This window comes from Rhopilema esculentum, chromosome 10, assembly GCF_057945365.1.
Source record: "Rhopilema esculentum isolate cy_ngs chromosome 10, ASM5794536v1, whole genome shotgun sequence".
In the NCBI taxonomy this organism is placed as follows: domain Eukaryota; kingdom Metazoa; phylum Cnidaria; class Scyphozoa; order Rhizostomeae; family Rhizostomatidae; genus Rhopilema; species Rhopilema esculentum.
In genome coordinates, this window is record NC_142824.1 from 9,729,368 (window position 1) to 9,748,604 (window position 19,237).

The 19,237-nt window shown below is 35.3% G+C and overlaps 2 protein-coding genes across 3 annotated transcripts in view; both read right to left on the reverse strand.

Moving 5' to 3' along the window:
* The window catches only part of LOC135688151 (papilin), a 21,211-nt gene extending 15,705 nt beyond the window's left edge, over positions 1-5,506 (reverse strand). Inside the window, exons 1-2 of one of the 2 annotated variants that reach the window (XM_065204880.2) lie at positions 5,283-5,506; positions 1,766-1,862 (exon numbers count right to left, since the gene is read on the reverse strand). The gene's annotated coding sequence lies outside the window, so the exon portion shown is untranslated. Of the gene's footprint in view, positions 1-1,765; positions 1,863-4,594; positions 4,748-5,282 lie in introns of those variants that run through there. The other variant, XM_065204886.2, reaches the window with a different exon arrangement.
* A 2,772-nt stretch (positions 5,507-8,278) lies between these two features.
* LOC135688165 (DNA-dependent metalloprotease SPRTN) lies at positions 8,279-19,228 on the reverse strand. The gene is made up of 6 exons (XM_089110775.1): positions 17,726-19,228; positions 13,382-13,490; positions 12,504-12,548; positions 11,232-11,306; positions 10,855-10,878; positions 8,279-10,167 (listed from the first exon to the last, which is right to left on the reverse strand). Exons 1-6 carry the CDS (start codon positions 18,031-18,033, stop codon positions 8,977-8,979), a joined length of 1,752 nt encoding a protein of 583 aa, XP_088966901.1. The 5' UTR covers positions 18,034-19,228; the 3' UTR covers positions 8,279-8,976.
* Positions 19,229-19,237: the final 9 nt, after the last annotated feature.

Genomic DNA, 19,237 nt, shown 5'->3' on the forward strand with positions numbered 1-19,237 from the left:
TAAGAAAGGGATACAGTCGATTACAGTAAATATTTGGAATTCAATTTGTTGCTGGCAAAGGATTGCCAAACAAATCCATGCCAGTATTTAATAACACACGAAGATATTCAAATATATTGAAGACAATGATAACGCAGCAACAACATCAGAAATCAAAGGGGGTTTCAACCATCTCCTTAGATGTTGGTAGAGGCTCCGTTGCAGTTTGCTAATTGCTGGCATGTAAGTAGGACCTGCCCCCTCCTTTTTTCCCAAACGTTCAAAAAGTGCTTCTTCTGGTCAGAAAACGTGACCCTAGAATAACTATTACATGTTTTAAACAGTTGTCAAAAGTACCATTTTTTCATTTCCCAATAAAATGTGATTTTTCAGTAACAGATTCCTTCTACGAAAGCGGCCCGTTTCTGCTGAAATATCTTTTTCAAAGAAGAAAAAAATCTAGAACGAATGACAGATCAGAGATACAGAGTGACAGAACAGAACTGGTTTCGAAACCAGTAAAGATACAATTTCATGGGTAAGATATTCACAAAACTGATTAACATTTTCGATTAACTGAAAAACCGATTAATATTAGACTAAACTGTGGAGATTCTGGCACCCAGAGTACGAGTTTGATATCTTATCATCAAGCAAACGAAACTATTAAACGAGATTGAGGCAAATAAGCAGCTGATATAATTATTTCAAACCAAGTAATGGCGTATGCTGCATTTGAATTTGAAAATTTACAATAGCACACAAGAGTACGAGCGTCACATAACGAATCGCTCGTGCACACTTGTTTGATTACTCTATATCTATCCTTGTAATGCAACCCATGCCAATTCAGTTGGTTTAGTGCAATTGTGTTTTAACCATGGAAGTAAATCCTATAAATTTTTTCAGTCCGGAACCCAACTCGTTCCTAGTATCATCGGTAGCATCATTGTCACAAGTATCATAGGCATTGCCAATGAACAAAATCACAAGGCAGATTGTTAAATTCAGGGCCCGCGTCAGGAATTTGAAAGTGAGGGAGGGGCCATGCTCAGCAAAAAAGGGGCCAGGGCTTCTTTCCCCTTTTACTGCAGATTAAAACTACTTTCTTTGCAAAAAAGTGGGGGTGATGGCCATCCCCCCCCCCCCCCAGTGGCGCGGGCTGTATATATCATATACGTCACGTACAGACGGAAAGGAGAATTCACAGTGGCAAGTTTTATAACATGAATATGTTTATGTGTTGTTATCACGGGTTGTCTATACTGGTTCCACAAGCCTTAAAGTACATTATGACTCTAGGCACAAAATAACCAGGAAACAGCGTCATCGATATTCTTTATACGCCCTAAAATGGCGTTTGAAATGGCGGAAACGCTTAGCCGAAGGCAATGCCCGAATAATGAGAAATGGTGGAAAGCGGAAATCAACTCATGAAAGGATTGAACATAAAATTAATTTGAAGAATGACGGTAACTTTTAATGAAGGATAAAGGCCAATGATTTAAACAGTCACTTTCTTCTCACATTATCGCGAATTGTACAAAAAGACCAAATATTCACATTTGTTAATTTTACATACTCACGATAAAGTGATGATTGTACTTGAGCGCTAATTAAACAAGCGATAATGTCACCCTAGTCATAATTGCTCCACTAAACGCAAAATGGTATAACAGAATCGAACACAGGCAAAGTGTTGAGTTACCTCAGCAAAATTGTTGAAAAATTGTATACAAATTCCGTACTAAGGGGAAAGCCCGTAACTTTATAGATAACTACTTACTAGCGTCTTAGATGCAGTGTCCACTTTCCAGTGACAAGCCACCGACCGTTGATTTGCAAATGACCAAGCCACCAACCACGGAATTTGTTTTATTTAACTGCGAAAAAAGAAGATCATAGACCGGTTATTCAGAGTGTTGGTAACAATAAATAACAAAAAATGCAAATTCAAATGAAAGCCACAAAGATAAGAATTTCACCTAAAGTCAAATTCCTGAGAATAAAGCTGGAACACATATGAGATCACGCTCTCCGCAAACATAACCAAAATCTATACACAACATTGCTGATTATTGAGATTTACGGAAACGATCAAAGGAAAGGGCATCGCACCCATTTTTGAAATTTTAAGGAATTATATTAATCCCAAGGATGAAGCCCAGCAGCAGTTTTAATTTTAAAAATTGTTGCTTATTTTGTTTCAAGAAAAAAAGTCGAAAAAATATTATATAATAAACCATATCATATAATTAAACTGTGTTGTAAAAAGGTTTGAAATGTTAACCATAAAAAATACCGTGTAAATGCGTAGGTAAGAAATGTCTTTCAGTTTTCGCTCACTTTTTAAGGCGGGAAGAGAGGACAGGACACTGAGTATTTTTTCTGGTTCGAAGTAAACTTGAGTTTCATGTCAACATTGAAAGCTTAAAGCGAAAGGCACAAAAAGCTCAAGTTGCAGATCAAAGACAAGATTTGTTCATTCCAGGGTTCGCCCGAGAATGTACTCCATAATTGGGGAGTTTGGGGGTCTATTGTCGTACTTAAATTTCTTCTGTTTTCGTTGGTCTTCTTTGGGGGTCTTTTCTAGGCTCTGGTGCAAAATAACAAATTTTAGGCCACGCCTTTTTCACTGTCAGTAAAGGCATGTCTACCAACAAGGAACGCCAATTTCGCCAATAAGGAAAACCCATGATTGGTCATGGGTAAGACAGTTTCAAAATCATAGAACTAAATCACAAAAACCCCCGTTTTCTAAGCAAAGCCTGAAAATAGTATAATAAATGTGTTACATTAGCTCGTGCTAAAATGACCATTAAAACTTTCATGAACCATACTGATCACATATGTGCATTCATATGTGCATTACGGAACCTCATCATACGACCTACAACCAACTGACTAATTTCCACTTTAATACTCCAAAAATGTGCGGATAGCTGTCAAATCTGTCTCATGTAAACTTCAATTTAAAAAAACATAAGATATATTGACAGACTGAATATTTATATAAGAGTGTTATCTTCCTCAAATACACTGATCCCCTTATTAAAAAAATGTTTTTGCAATATAGCGGAAAATGAATCGAAAGACTGATCCTTTCCAAAACACGGATGGAAAAGATAATCCCGCAGGATAACGCGGGTCCTGTGGGGACTTTTAGTTGGAATTTTCAGGAAAGGGCATTATACATCTAGCGAAAAATTTCTACATAATTTCCTTTACCCGTTTTACTTTTCTTACTTTGATTCAACAACACAAGCAACGGTAATTTTCTCCGACATCAAGTGACAATCAACAATTTGTATAGACAACGAACTCTTCCCTTAAATTCCAAAAATTTCAATCTCATTCAAGGGATCAAGAGATATCAGGTTCACATTTTATGACCATACACTCCTAATTAAAAAAAGACTCTTATTTCAGTACTTCCCATAACTTTATAAACGCTTATACTTTATAAATGTTTATACAATTTGTAAGTTTTCCGAAACCTGGTATTTGATTCTGAAAAATTTTCCAACCTATCGTTTCTACGAATCTCTCGTATATTTCAACAGATAAAGTCTTTCGACCACTAATTTTCAATCGAGAGAGCCAGGTTTCTATTATCACAATCAAGGGCTCCGATTCAGTTTTGAAAGTCTGAGGGGGGGGGGGGGGGGGGGGGGGGCAAAAGAAATTCAACAATCTTTACAAAAGGTTTCGAAAAAAGCTCGATTGTTTTGCAAAAAATTAGGGGGTCATGGTCCCCCGGCCCTCTTCGTCACAATAAATCAACCTCTTCAACTAAAAATTGCCATTCAAAGTTAGCGGTGGATGTATGGAAAAATAAAGGAGGCTTGTTAAATATGGCCCCTTGACAAACTGCGCAGAGAGCTGCCCACTAGCCTGATAACCAGCTCTTTATTCTTATTCCTTTAGATTAATGGATTGGTTATCACGCTAGCAGCCCACCTTCAAACGAGGGTTCTAAACGCAAACAGCACTATCCTAGCATCCGTCGATCGGTATCGAGCTTTACTGTGAAAAAGGGGGAGGGGGCGAAGTAAATCATTAATTTCTTTCATGTTACATTTGATCACAGAACACATTCGATTCCTGTGTTTTCCAATGAACGCTTGTCACACTACCAGCTTTTGTATGTTAGGTGAAGAAAGACAGCAACACTTATGAAATAATCATTGTCGTGTATATAATCTTAAGCTACCACGCCCAAACGAGGCACGCCTTTTAGTCCACTTGAAAGTGGGACATCCCAGCACACACTGTAACTGTTTTCAAGAAAAACCTTGAAGATTGTTTTAATCGTATTTTGCTGATATTAAGGCATAGTCACCAAAAACAGATTTGAAATCACAGATTTGAAATTGTCATCATTTGAATTATAAACGCAACGTTGTGTGAAAATTCACCCGTGGTGAAACCCCCGTTACAACAATGTTGAATGTTGTTAATCTTATCGAACAAATATCAACAAACATTAAAGAAAATCCAAATTACTCTTGTTAATTTTATGCATTAGTCAAATTAGTGTACATCTTTAGATTCAAAACAATTCTTATAAATGCTATGGGTAGACAAGCCAGAAATTATGGAATGATTTACTTACCAAAAACACTGGTACAATTAGGCCTTTCCTTATCAAGTCACAAATATCGCGTGCTCATTTTTCGTATACTTTGTGCATGTCCTTTGATTCATAAATTGCTTTTATTTTAAGGATAGCTCCGGGCCTTTACATTGAAACTTTTAAACTGAAGTTTACTGCTCAATAGATCACATTCAGATTGACCTTGAAATGTGTCAATCACTTGACAATGGATTTCACAGTAACTTTGTACTTGAAAGGAGTATTGTGGCACAGCGTACTTTATCCGGAGTAAATTATGTATGTAACATATCTTCTATTAATGAACGGGAGGAAGGGGGGGGGGGTAAGATTGACGAGCGGGGCTGGCAGCAAAATTTAACCAATGTTTGAAATTTCATTTTCCAAACGGGAAATTTTCAACCTCGATAACTTCAAGGTGTTGTAACTTATATTAAACACATTTTAAAACACATTAGACTAAAAGAAAATAAAACAAATCATGGATAACTTGTGATAAAATGACTTAGACAAAAGCTATCTATTGTGGAAAAATGAAAGTTTCTTGACTTGACTCGAGCATATTTTTTTCTGTGAACATGAAACCCCAGTGCATTCCGTTACAATGCCACATACATTGCCAAAATGAAACGAAGAGCAAAATATTTTGACTTGTTTCCTAAAGAGTACACAAAAAAACTTTACTTACCGATAACAGGACCTGCTTCAGAGATTTGAGACCGATAACAGCGTGCTGTACTTCAACTGACCTGGCGCTCAAGTCAAGGACAATACACGAGACAACTCACATAGAAATCCATTATCAACTAAAAGGGATTCAAAAGCAATATTATTAAGAATGCCGAGCATTGTCATTGGCAAGACAATTACCGGATGATAACTAAGTCTTCTAATTTTGATCATTTCATGTCAAATTTCCGCCTCGCGTAAGTTGTCAAGAACTGAAGTTCTCTTCTAAACCACATTTCTCGAAGTGACACATTCTCCACCGAAAAAAGTATTTTTAAGGTACAATTAAAAAGCGGTAAAGTAACTTCTTGTGCTCAATGCTCAATTAGCGGGCTAATGGCTGGTGATAAATCAAGCATGGTATAATTATATAGCTGGAGTTTCGTAATCCTTCCTGTTCAATTTTTTTTCAAATATAATCGGCAGTTTTGTTTAATATAATTAGAATTAGTGTCTTGCCGGGCGTATCCAATTCTCGTTTAACAAGAGAACGCGATTGGTAAGTGGAGTTTTACCCCATCTAAAAACTCCTATGATTTGAGATACAGCTTTGCAATTTTTATAAAACTAAATAGGGCCTTCTAGATGCCCTTGTCTGTTGTAATAGTAGAGGACAACTAAGTAAGAACTGGCTTCAAACGGTTGAAAGTTAGAACCTAGGAGGTACAAAACACATCCGGTGTGAGGAAGCTAAATCATAAAGGTACGGCTTACGAAAGATGCCACGCAGAATTATGAAAGGGCCTACTGGAAGAAAGCCTGCTTGCAAAACAGGATAGGAAGAGGAAATGATTTGTCTTAACTGTGCCCAGAATATCAACAGAACGACGGTTGGGAATCGTTGCATTTTTAGAGAAACACCAATCCAAATTGAACACTTTAACTGTCAAAAACAATATAGTCTGTTCATAAACCACAATTAACTAAAAAGAGAAATTTCTAGGAAGGGTTTGAAACCACACACCCAAATACCTTGAATATGAACACAGTCGATGATATGAATGTGGTATAGAATGCGAAGGTTAATAAAGAATCCTCTATGCATGCCATCTGAGAACTTTTGAAATGGAGGCTTTGAAAATTCTCACTCGATTTTCACAGGCATTGAGCCTTCAACGGGTAATAAGAGGCTAAAACAAGCGATAGTCAAAAACACTTCAACTTAGGAGATTATTATTAATTGATTGTAAAATAACTTCTGAGAGTTCTTGCTTTAAGAATTTCAATCTCAAAGTTTCTTAAAAGCGGTAGAAAACAGTAGCGACGACAACCGCCAAAGTGCGAGGGGATAAAATAGTAATATTTAGGTCACGCCAATTTTACTATCAAAAACAACTTTTAAATCCATGATTTTTGTCTGATTATGTAATGGCGACTTAAAAATTATAGAATTAATCAGGAATTGCTTCAAAAGAGTTCTATCCCTCCCCCAACACGTTCCCTATTACAAAATTTACTCTGCAGACATCTCGATGGGCGTAAAGGAAACAAAATGGATGCTGGTTGATTAAAGTAAAAACTTAAAACTACTATTATGGTACAGAAAGCTTAAGTCACGTTCTCGATATTTTGTTTGAGCGAATATGTGACCACTGTGATAAGGAAAATGAAAGGGGATACTTTAGTGAAAGGGTGTTACCGAAATGCTAAAAGAAAGGATCTCCCGGAAGGATATATGACGGTGCCGACGCTTATAAAGATCTGGTAGAGAGTAATTTAAATGATGTCGGCGAGGTGTGGAACAGTATTTTATCTAATGAAATTGTCTGTTTTTAGGGAATGCAAAATCGATTTATATCAGTAAAAAATTTAGCGGCTAACCAAGATATAATTTTACAGAAGTCACTGGTTTCGAACAGTTGTGGTGTGTCAAAGAGGATACCACAGTCATTCATTTGGCTGGGGCTCCATTGATATTCTATGACCTTCTCTGATAGAGCTCAAAAGTATATTTTATGCTGAACAGTTGTTCACTTTTCCCTCTATATTTGTCTTCAGTCCTTCGGTTAAATAACTATGAGGTTAAACCATAAAATCTGTCGCATTCTGCGGGCTAAGGGGAGGAGTTTGACAATTGATGGATAACTCCATTCAAATCAACATAGATAATTTTTATTTTCTTAGCTTTTTTGTTGTTGTGAAGCTGATACGTTGTCGTGAAAAAATACACACGAGTTTACATAAACACCGGCCACCTTTTTAACACGTTTTCAAGAATCAATCGAATTCAGAGTTCCTTGCATCAAGTTATTTGAACTAAGTCTCCACTTCAGTTTTTTGTAGGAAATTTTACTAAGACGCTTTATGTTGTACTGAATGCCAAAAAGCTACGTGCAGTGAAACAGGTCATTGATAAAGTTTACTCGTTCATAGGCCGTGTATATTTCATGCATAGTGAAGTCATATTCCTATCTCTATGATTTCATGTCATTGTTGATTGAAAATAAGAGGACTAGATCAATACCTAATGTCTTATGAAAAAGTACACAAATAATGAACGTCTACCAGTGAAACCTTTTGTTGCATGGACAAACTAGATAAACATGATGAAACATCATGATTAATAAATAAGTAGAAACAAATAACTATATGAATAAACAAATAAATAAAAAGGAAGGTTACTCTTTTTAAGAAAGCTAAGAAACATACTTGAGATCGCCATAGCGTACGAGCGCATGCTTGAATTGAGATTGGCTTTTAAGTTACTTTTAGCAACGGACTGTTAGCTGAGGTAATTCACTTTGATATCGAAAGGTAGCAATAATAAAAATAATAATAATAATGTAAGGTAACTCAAATAATAATATTGATGATAATTGTGAAGAATGAAACGGGTTTGGGACGACAACAAATTCTATTTCGATGTGGTTCACCCAAAGCATGGCTCTTTGGGAGCCAACTGCAAGCTGCTTTGTCAATGTCAACATATTTATGTTAAAATGATACAAGGATAGGTAACAGGAACAAAAATATCTTATTAAATAACATAACATTTATTAAGTGGATGTTCTAAGGTCTAAAACAAGAAATTATTAAAAATTCAATAATGAACAAAGCAAAAATACAATGTATTTATATAAACGGCCATTGAGCGTCAGCATAGCAAATTAGTGCAACGCTCGACCAATTAGACCTAAAAAACATTTCAAATTTGAGTTTCAAAAATAACGTCAAAATAAATGTAGAGTTTTATAAGCTTAACAAAAATGTTCTACATTACCAAGGGGGAGGGGGATGTGGGGGAAAGATATATTTGCATACGAAATGCTTCGAATGTCTAACGAACTGTTAGGGGTTCACGGCGAATTTAAATCCAGGGGCGGGTTAAACGATAAGAGGGTTGGGGCATGGCAGCAATGATTCAATCTTCGCGATGCACCTTTCTCCATATACTTTTATTCGTAAAAATTGCTTTAAATACAATACAAACAACCTTTAATTGGTTATCATAAAAAATATAATCTGTCATGAAACGTTAATAAATATACTTAATATAAAAAAAATGATTCAATCCATTAAAAGGGCTAATATTGTCTACAAATTACAATTTGATTGATATTTAGCAATTCAGTCTCAGTGTATTAAAATTTTCGTTCAAATGCAATATTTGCAAAAGAATAAATTAAAAAATTATTGCACGGGTATCGAATAGATTATGAAAAGGCCTGCGCTAAGCATTTGTCTAAATGTGCATTGATCATGTTTTCTGGAATCAATTTGGGGCAGGCAGGACACTCCACAAATTTAGTGCTTCTCTGATTGCAAGGTGGGCTATCATTAATAACGATAGGGATCGTCTGGATATCCTGTTGTTTGACATCTTTTCGATTCCAAAACAGCTTAGGCCCACTTTCAGAATCACCAATACTTGGTCCAGACGTTTTTATACTTTGTACCGTATTTGGAATGCTCTCCAATGTTACTGGTCTTGAATCTACAGGCATACAAGCATCTTCTACCGTGAGTGAAGGAAATTTTTCTATCGCAAAATTAGCATATTCCTTAACCGTTTGCCTTGGTATTGTCTCTTGCAAACCATTAAATTGATTATTTGACTGGCTTGTGTTACAAAAACTACTCGAGGATGATGGTGCACTATTTTGCCCTGGTAATGCATGGCATTTCTTGTTAACTGCTTTAGACTTCATCACAGATACTTCTTGAGTAAAATTCTGCTTGAAACCTGTTATATTATTATCTTTATGAGTTGAACCCGGTTTTGAAACAGTAGAACTACTGACAACGTTAACGCGAGTTTTCTGATTTGCCGCTCCATCCACGATTGCTTTGAGTGGCTTTTGCTGCGGTCCTGCTGCACTTATAAATCCACTGGCCATTTGCCGTTTCCCAGATACTCCCACCTGCTTTTTCATCAGATTTTCAATCCACTGCTCTTTACTAACAGATCTTACACTTTGTCCACTATCTAAACGATGTCCGTTACCAGAGAACATAGAAAGTGGCTTTTTGAGACTATCTAAGTTATCATTTTTGCGTTCTCGAATGTTATCAGGATTTGATGCATCTAACTCTTTTATTGGTTTGAACCACTTAGATAAACTGGGACTTTTGTTCACAGCAGTGTCCGAAGAATTTCTTTCCGGGTCCACTTTACTGTTGTTCGTGTTCTTTTCACTTATTTTGCGCTTATTCCCCTTTTTTCCATAATCTTCGGGCTCTTTAATTTTCTTAAACTGGCCACCACATGTACGTAAATGTTCTGCCCACCAATTGTCGTTCTTAGAAGGTGCCCTGTTCATTGCTCTGCGAACAATTCCAAAAAACGGTGCTCTTTTTTGACAAGGCCCATCACATTTCCACCAATGCTGTCTATAATTTTTCACCTGCAAAAAGTTTCTTAAAAGAGAGACTGCATTGTTTCCGAAATGAAAACGAGTATAATCATAGGCGGAACAAAAATAGCTTAATACATTATACATACATAGGTTTGTAACTACGTCGGCAATGGTCGATACGAAAAAGGTCGGAGAGACGAACGTAAGGCACTATGTCTTGGGTCTTGATGTACCATTTTTCGTGTTGGGGTCCAAAAATATTACATTCTGTTACAATAGGTTAAATTGTGATATTTCTCCTGGATTGACGATTGGAAATATCCTGTGATTTACTTTTCGTCGACCACGCTATATCAGGGACTAATTTAAAAGATGCTAGAAGAAAATATATAGCTTGAAATTTAGTTGGTTTCAAATTTGAAATTTATTGCTAGTGCTGCATGTTGATGACACAAAGTTTAATAGCAACTTGGCATCATGCTGTTCTAAACATCAAAGCGTAGTTGAAAATTAAAACTGCATTGTTAATGGTATTTTACTGCCTGTTATTTTTTTTAACGTAATAACGTTTTCTCGGTGACCCAAGCTCGAAAAGCAATGCATTACTAGGAAAGCATGAAATGGTATTAATTTTGGTTTAGTTTAGTGATATTAACGATATTTTTTAGGGCTGTAATGGAGAGATATTTTTGAAAACAAGCCAAATAATGTTGAAACCATACAAGAATTACCAACCTCGTCATGAAAATTGTGATACACCTGAAAGAAAACATAAAGTTCGTTTTTTCTGCTGACATGAATAAAAACAACCAAGAAATCGTTGCAAACCAAAAACCTCTATCTTTGTAATACGAATCTTATGATATGATAAGGCTAGGCTTCTTTATGAACCTTCTCTCAGTTTCACATCTTGATCAACAATAATTTGAAAATTGCAGTTTTAGACAAATACAAAAGAACAACAGAACCAGTTATACAAACTTTAAATAAATTTTTTTTAACATTTTGGTTATATATAAATTAAATCAATGGAAACAACTTCTGCTAGAAATAAACTCTCAAATCAGTTGTGGCAATTGCAAATAACTTCAAATTGTTAAATCTTCACTTACGGTTATATTAGATCCAGTTTGTTTGTTTATTCTGTACATGTGTTTGTGAAATTCTGGACCGTGGGAATCGTGGTCCTACGGAGACGAACAAAAAAAGATTAGTCGAACACAGACAGACAACTAACTACCTAATGACCCTTAGTTGATAAATAATATTTCCACGAAAACTTTCCCACAATAAATGTCAAATTAAAAGCAATTATAAGGAAATGAGGGTGATGAAGTTATTGCTGTTTGTGAGATCGCGAGATAGATACCTAGAATCGATAAGAATATTGACGATTAAAAGAAACGTGAGGAAATTGAGCAATTTATCTAGACTAGACTGTAGACAGACGGTTAACGGGTTCAGTTTTTGGATTATTCCTGTTGGGCTAGTTTTTCAGAGATTATTCACAGAATGCGGATTATTCAAAACTGCAGGGAAACAAAGAGTGACCTATATGGAAGAAAATTGCACTTGAGTCTAGAGTTTCCTTCAGACACGAGAATTCTCATCTTGCTGTTTTTGTATACAGCGCATTTCATAAAATACCTGTTAGGCTAGTTTTTTCCAAATCACAGTATGGTGCCATTAACCTACTAATAATCCATGTTTTGTCTTGAAGGCTTCCTCTGTCTGTTTTTAATCTACTTAGCCCCCTAAAATCTGCTTCCACCCTTGGCTAATCCAATTAAATTGGTAGAATAAAAGAAATAAAGCTAAAATCATTCATTATATATAATTAGTGATTAAGTTTTGCATAGAATAATGAATAAACTTGAAATATCTTTTAATGAACTTTAAATTCATTTCAATTTTACATGAATTCAAGCCAATTTTCTCAAAAACTTGCTCCTTTATTTCAGTTTATAAAATCACAACCTACAAAATATTTTAGCAAATTGCATTAAGACATTAAACAAAAGTTTAACAAAGTAGATTATCATGACCTAATGCACTCAGAAATATAAAGTGATTCTTAAGCAACTTAATGACTAATTCCCAGACTTATCAATAAATTAACACATTTCATCATTTGTTGTTATTCCACTAGATTTTAAAATTTTCAAAAACACATAATTATGTGCAAAAATGAACTTATACTCATAACCTAGTAAATTGATTCCCTATAAAAGACTTTATCATTGCTTCATTGTTTTAATTGAAAGTATCATCAAAATTTCAATTGACATCTAAAGGATTAATACTGAGCATTTCAAGTGAAAGCAATGCCCTGAAGCAGCAAATTGAAGTTATACTCTGAAAAATATTTACTTTTCGATACTCACCTTGTTGTTGTGGGTAACAAACAGCACGGCATGGATCATCTCGTGCTGCAAAAATAAACAATGTTGCTCAGTGTGTTCAATTTCAAATGAGATTAAACCTTATCTAACTGACTTGAAAAGCAATGTTGTATATGTAGAAACAAACAGTGTTATTTTGGCCATTTACAGCTTTTAAAGAAGAAATCCATTTCATCTTGTTCATTTCCTGTTCTATATATCCAAAATTATGATTCTAAATAAGCATTTGGTAGCGAAAAATTTGAAGATTGCACATAAGAGCAGAAAGATATCATATCATACATTATTTTACTCTTCTTCTCTATTTTATACTGTTGCTCTCCCTATTCTTTTTATCTGATGTAGATCTATACTGAAAATGTTTTAACAAATCTATTTCTTTGTGTATATAGGCAATCATTAAGTATATGTCAAACAAATTAATGGAAGGAAGAAACTGAGGATGATATCAAGTGACTGAATCTAAAAATTCAAAATATTAACAAAAAGGGATGTTTAAATATATAAAGTTAAACCTGTACAGCTGCTCAAAAAACAATTTTGAGGCTGAAGTAACAAAATCCTATCTAATTACTATTAGCATAGATTTTTGCAAAAAAGACACGAAATAAAGATTCATACCAGGGGTGCATCTGACAAGTGATGTAGAGAGGTGTAAAGACCATGAATTTGTCACTAGCTGGTGATCAAAAATTTAGTTGGCCATCAACATTGCAAATGGTAATTGGTAAGGCTAATGTTGCCTTTATCTCTGACTTTGTTTGTAAATTGTATTCGTTTCATTACTATTTATCTTCCCCTCATATGTTGCTAAGACATTTTTAATTAGCAGTATAAGTATGCAACTGACATATACTTACAAGTAATGTTTGCACAAGGTCTTTTCTTGGCCTTAACTTCAAAAGGGGCTCACTGAGCCTGATGGAGCACAGTCCACCTCTGCCCTCATAGCAACACAAACCAGCACACCTTCAAATGAAAAGGGTTGCATTTGAGTCAACAGTTTAAGGTTTGATAATTATTAGTCTAAATCTTAATAACTACATGTCAATAAGAAGATTATTGTCTTGTGGAATCTTGCTTCAGGAATCATTTCCATTTCCACTTGAGGGGCTTACCATTTGTGAAACTTTGCTTTGTTCACCTTTCAGACACATAACCAAGAAGGTGACGCTTAATCAATGCATGCTTAATCAGATGGATTCTTAAAAATATATTTTATATTATATATTCCAGATTGTGTTGTCTATTCTGACTTAACAGTGCAACCTTCAAACCATGATTCACCCAACAGCCACTCTTATTTTGCAACCAAAAATACAGCAACAGCACTATCAAAATACATCTGGGAACTCAAAGACAAAAACAACATACAATTGATTGTCATCACCTCAGCCCAACCATACAATAACATTTAAAAAAGGTGTGACTAATTCTTAACACAGGTCTTCATGAGAAAAATATAGCAGGCGTGCACAGGCCTTCATGAGAAAAATATGGCAGGCGTGCAGTGGTTAGCATGCCTGAAAACATCCAGGCGTGTGGTAGTGTGTGACATTTTTTCGCAAAAATCTATGATTATCATAATAGATCTACGCAGAAATTGGCAACATGACAATGATGACACCAATAATTTTGATGTAATTTTTTTTGCTGAACCCTTAGCATCACTAGTTACATTTTAACAAAAAAATGTGTTATTTCTGAAGACTTGAGCAAGTTTCTACATAGCTTTCATCAGCTTCGATAATATATCCTTAGCAGAGTCAGTTGAGGCTTGGCGTTCATCTGGTTGTAATGACCGTTTTCGCATGTAAATCTGTGCCCCAGGGCCCTTGGTTATCAAGCATCACAGCTATTTTATGTACCTCACTGGCCAGATGTCGATAATCCATGAAGATAATAATGGGCCATTTTTCATTCATCTAAATGTCACCAAAGTCTAGGTTTAAAGCAAAGTGAAGTCTGAAGAGGGGGCTATATATGGGTAGCAAAATCCGCAAATCTGCTACTTTTGCTAAATTAGCAATCGAAAATGAAAAAATTGTTCACAATACTTAATGTTCCTTATAAAATTTGGAGACAAAAATGTTGTTATAGTCTTCTTTGTTTGGATTTGTTCACTGAAATGGCATTAAACCTTGAAAAGGTGTAAACTTTTGCACAAATCTCTTTCCATTTTTTGCATCATAAAAATGCATGCTTGCCAATGTCTATTTTGCCGATGAAAATAATTATTCCCTTGAGAAAAAGTAATAAATATACACCGGGGAAAAAGTAGACCAAAACAATGATGAAAATTTATAGAAAAGTTTGTCATATCGAGGAAAATCATGATGAAGAGATATACAATTTGGTTCATAATAATGAGAGTTTTGTTATATACGGGATTTGTTATACCGAGGGAATTTGTAAGGGGTTCGGCAGAATCCAAGGGGCCAGACATTTGTTTGTTATACCGGAGAATTAGTTATAGCCGGGTTTCATATTATCGGGATTCCACTGTAGATTAGTCTTATGATTATTTCAAAATTTTCTATTTAATTCGCAATCCTGACAAGGTGTTAAGCTTTTTTGAAGTTGCATGAAGTAATAGTACCAAGGAAAGATTTACATCTAAACCCATCTCAAAAACCAACAAAACCAATCATTGATAGAAAATTTCACTCTCAGAATAAAAGAAGGTGTGGGTCATTTTGCACTCCTCGAGAGCAGTAGGCATGCACCAGGGCATGCGCGTGCGATCGCACGCATTTCCGACGAAAGCCTGTTATCAGAAAAACTTAATATCATCAAAGAAAAAAATAACACTCTCCAAAACTATTTATATTATTTTATCTTTCATAAATACATATAACATATATATGAAATTATCTTTTGGTGGTACAAAACTTGTAAATGGCTTTGAAAAAAGCAAACATTTAGTAAGTTTTCGATCTATGTTCTGACGTTTTAAACTCTGAAGAGTGTCAGACGAAAAGCTTTAGTTTACTAAATGTTTGCTTTTTTCAAAGCCATATATATGAAATTCTTTCAATTCTTCTAATTACCTAGGATGCTTTATAACAGAAAATGGGAAATGTGACTCTAAGCAAGCTTTTCAGGAATTTGAAATTGTATTGAAAGATAGAAAAATGTCAATGGAAACAAAAAAGAGGATACTTTGCTGAACAGCACTATAGAGAAGGCCTATTTGCTGAATAACATTATGTTTATTTCATCTTAACATATGGCAGTGAATGTTGGACAGTTTCTGCTAAGACGGAAAAACGCTAGAGGCCGCTAAGATGTGGCTGGTTCCTCAGGAGAATCTTCTGGGTAGACCATATTTCAAATGGAGAAGTTTTAATAAGAGCTGGAGAACATAGGAGTCTTATTAAAGGGCCTCTCCAGCCAAAATTTGCAATTGCATTTTATTGGCTAATCTAAAGGAGGTGAACCTGCTGATCACGAATTCGTTCTTTGTTTTTCGATATTTTGTACAGTTTGTGAGATATAAGCTCTTGCATTTCGATAATTGAATTGAATTAACCGACAAAATATTTTCGGTTTGGTGACACTGTGACGCAATTTTGACGTCACAGTGTATTTCGTTAGTCTCGCCTTAAACCGAATCGAACGTCGGCGATTCGCAAATTGAACACTGCAATTGTTGGTGCTCTCAGTTCTGTTCCACCGGCTTTTAGTTTGAGCATTTCAGATATAAATTCTGAAGCCTTTAGTTGTTCATAGTTTCTGGAAAACAACTTGAAGTGTCAATTTCGATTAATTATATGTGAGGGAAGAGCTGGAACAGGAAGCCGTAGCTTTGTAGGCCTACACAGGTGATCAAAACAAAGTCGTCACACAGCATGGACACATTCTGACCCGCAAACTTAGAATAATTGTAAACATTTAATATTTTTCGATCCTAAAAAGCACCTGCTGTAGATTTAGATGCAGTTATCAACGCGTGACCATGACTCCTTCACGATTCGGTGGAAGATATAAGAAATTCATGATGAACGAGAGCCGCACACTGTGATGTCAGAATGTCACAAAACTGATTCGGCTTTTGTCGTTTTTTTCTCGGAAAGGTGCAACTTTAAAGCCTTATAACTTCTAAACTAATTGAAACTTTGCAAAAACGACAACTTTGCCATAATACACGCACCAGATGCTAACTTTTTAGTCAATAAAAACAAAATTTTTTTTGGCTGGAGAGGCCCTTTAAGCTTATCCAAAAAAGGTTGTCAGAATTCTTGGGGCATATTATGAGAAAGGAGCAACTGGAAGAGATAATAACAATAGCAGGCAGGCAAGATTTAAGACTAAAGAGGGAGACCCTGTCTCAATTACCTGACGAGCAGTGGCGGACACTTGGGGGGCCACGGCCCCCCAATACTTTAGAGGACAATGGTCTTTTGTTCGAAAACAATGGGAAACATGCTGTCATCTTGTTAAAACAATTGGCTTGCCCCCCCAATATTTGACCAAGTGTCTGTCCCTGCTGACGAGTCTTAGTAAATGGAGAGTTTTACAGTGAAGAAGGTGCTAATAGCTTGCAAAGAAAGAGATTTGTGAAAATCTGTGGTTATCGTGTTCTGAAAGGACACTATACTTAGATAGAGAGATGTATATCAACTATAATAGTAGAGTCATGCTTTACTTTCTTTGAGCTATATACAAATCAAGCACCTTCGTGAGTTGAGTACCAAGACCTTTTGTGTGTAAGTACCAAAAAGTTTCCTGATCATATTAAGATGAAATTCAGAGTTGCAACTCAAACCACACCGTTCCACACACTAATGCTAAATAAGGTTTTACATTGGGAAAAGTATTGGCACTACATTAGAAGTTCTTGTGGAACCAAGTAAGTTTCAAGAATTACTGTAGGGCTGGACTGGTTCTCTTTCCAAACAATTTTGCTGTGTAACCAAGGAGCCCTTGGCCCAATTTCGATCACTATACATAATCGTCTTAAAATAACTTAGTATGATTTTCGAATTAAGTTAAAAAGCTGTTATTTATTATTATTCATTTCTAGATTCTTAAAAGGTACCTCAGTTGTTATAATGTCATGGGAATATCACATACTGTAACCTTTTTTAAAGCACAAACTGCAATATAAATGTCACATAAAGTTCTAATTTGGCCTGATTCGTTCATTCGACAACTAAGTTAAATGCGATTTATTCGCGTGACAAGCAAGCAAGAGGACTCACAGCGTCATCCTTGGGCTCCATCGAACCTCAACTCCCGCTAATTTTCCTTCAAAATATGCCTGGTTGAACTGTATAAACAGCTCGTGGATATTTGGAACAGGATCTATGAGCTCCCAAGTCTCATCAACGATGGATAACGGTCGTCCAGCGAGCGTATTGCTTGTTGTTAAACCATGGCCTAAATTTTCTTTTAGGCCTATTTGGTCAGTGGGCAGCAACTTCACTCCTGATATCATCCCAATTTCTTGGATATCATCATCATTTTCAAATTGCTGCAAACTTAGTGCCAGGGCAAAATCTTCGTCCATAATTTATTGATTATTTTATTGACTTTTTACCTTACAGTAATTAGCTACGTTCTCAAGCCAAGCTACGTATATATGTGTTGTGTTGTGATCGAGACGAGATCGGCGGCGGGAAACAACTGAAATGTTGATAACAAATGCATCATGGGAATGGCCTTGCTTCATGACATAAACATTTTATGTTCAGAATGTTTTATTTTTGACCACATGCTCTATCGGTAAAAAAGTCGGTCAAAATATTTGGCCGATGAAAAGTTTTGTCGGGAAAAATTGTGTGTAACAGATATATAAACATTGGACGAAATGGGGTTAAAAGTATTTTCCAAAATTTGTTTTTTGGATATATCAACCTCCAAACATTGTTTAAAATTTTCGGTAAAATAAGATTTTAGTATAGGGGGTGCTCTCTCCTCGATTAGTTTACCTATTGAGAGAGCCCCTTCTTAAGAAATTCCTCTTCATACAAATCTCCAGTATTATTGTAATGTTTTTATGTTAGCTATTTTGTTGTATTTGTAACCTGTTGTACTTAAATGTTGTTTATCTAATTGATTTTAGTATTTGATTATCTAATTGAATCGATCTAATGGACTAATGGATTATCTAATGGATTTTTGTATGTTGTTGAATTTTAAATAAATGAAATGAAATGAAACCTCACCATCGTCTATCCAGGATTGTAGGTGTCATTATTTGAACCCACAGCTAAATTTGCCAAATAAGCATAATTTGTTAGTGACAAAACCATTTGGATCGTTCATTACAACCAAATGCCTTATTCAATAGGAAACTATCTATAAGAAACCGAACATTAAGATGATCAAAAAACTAAAAAACCATAGTACTGATTAATCCAGCCTTCAGAAACTGTTCGAAAATCCATCTTTTAAAGAAGGGATGGAAATAATTCTTTCCGACGATAAGGCATTTATCTCCTGGTCAGCATAAATTAAATAATAAAATCAGAGTACTAATTCCAAGTCCAGCTCCTTTAAAAGAATGTCATGTTTTGCACACTACTGATTATAGGATGAAAGGTTTTCACTAAATTTTTGACATGAAAAGAAAATGTCAGAACCATCTAAAAAGAAATATTTTTCAGATTGTGAGAAGATATATAAGAAGGAATAATTTCGATGATGGCGTTTACGATCTCTTGCAAAACAACCGTGTTTTATCGTTCTGTGCGATAATTGGATTTAATTAC

What these genes read in the sequence shown, in the direction of transcription:
- LOC135688165 (XM_089110775.1), bottom strand. Translation starts at nt 18,033, where the DNA reads ATGGACGAAGATTTTGCCCTGGCACTAAGTTTGCAGCAATTTGAAAAT. An exon ending in TTGTTACCCACAACAACAAG is followed by an intron (nt 11,307 to 12,503) that starts GTGAGTATCGAA and finishes TCGTCTCCGTAG; the next exon opens with GACCACGATTCCCACGGTCC. An exon ending in ATCACAATTTTCATGACGAG is followed by an intron (nt 10,168 to 10,854) that starts GTTGGTAATTCT and finishes AACTTTTTGCAG; the next exon opens with GTGAAAAATTATAGACAGCA.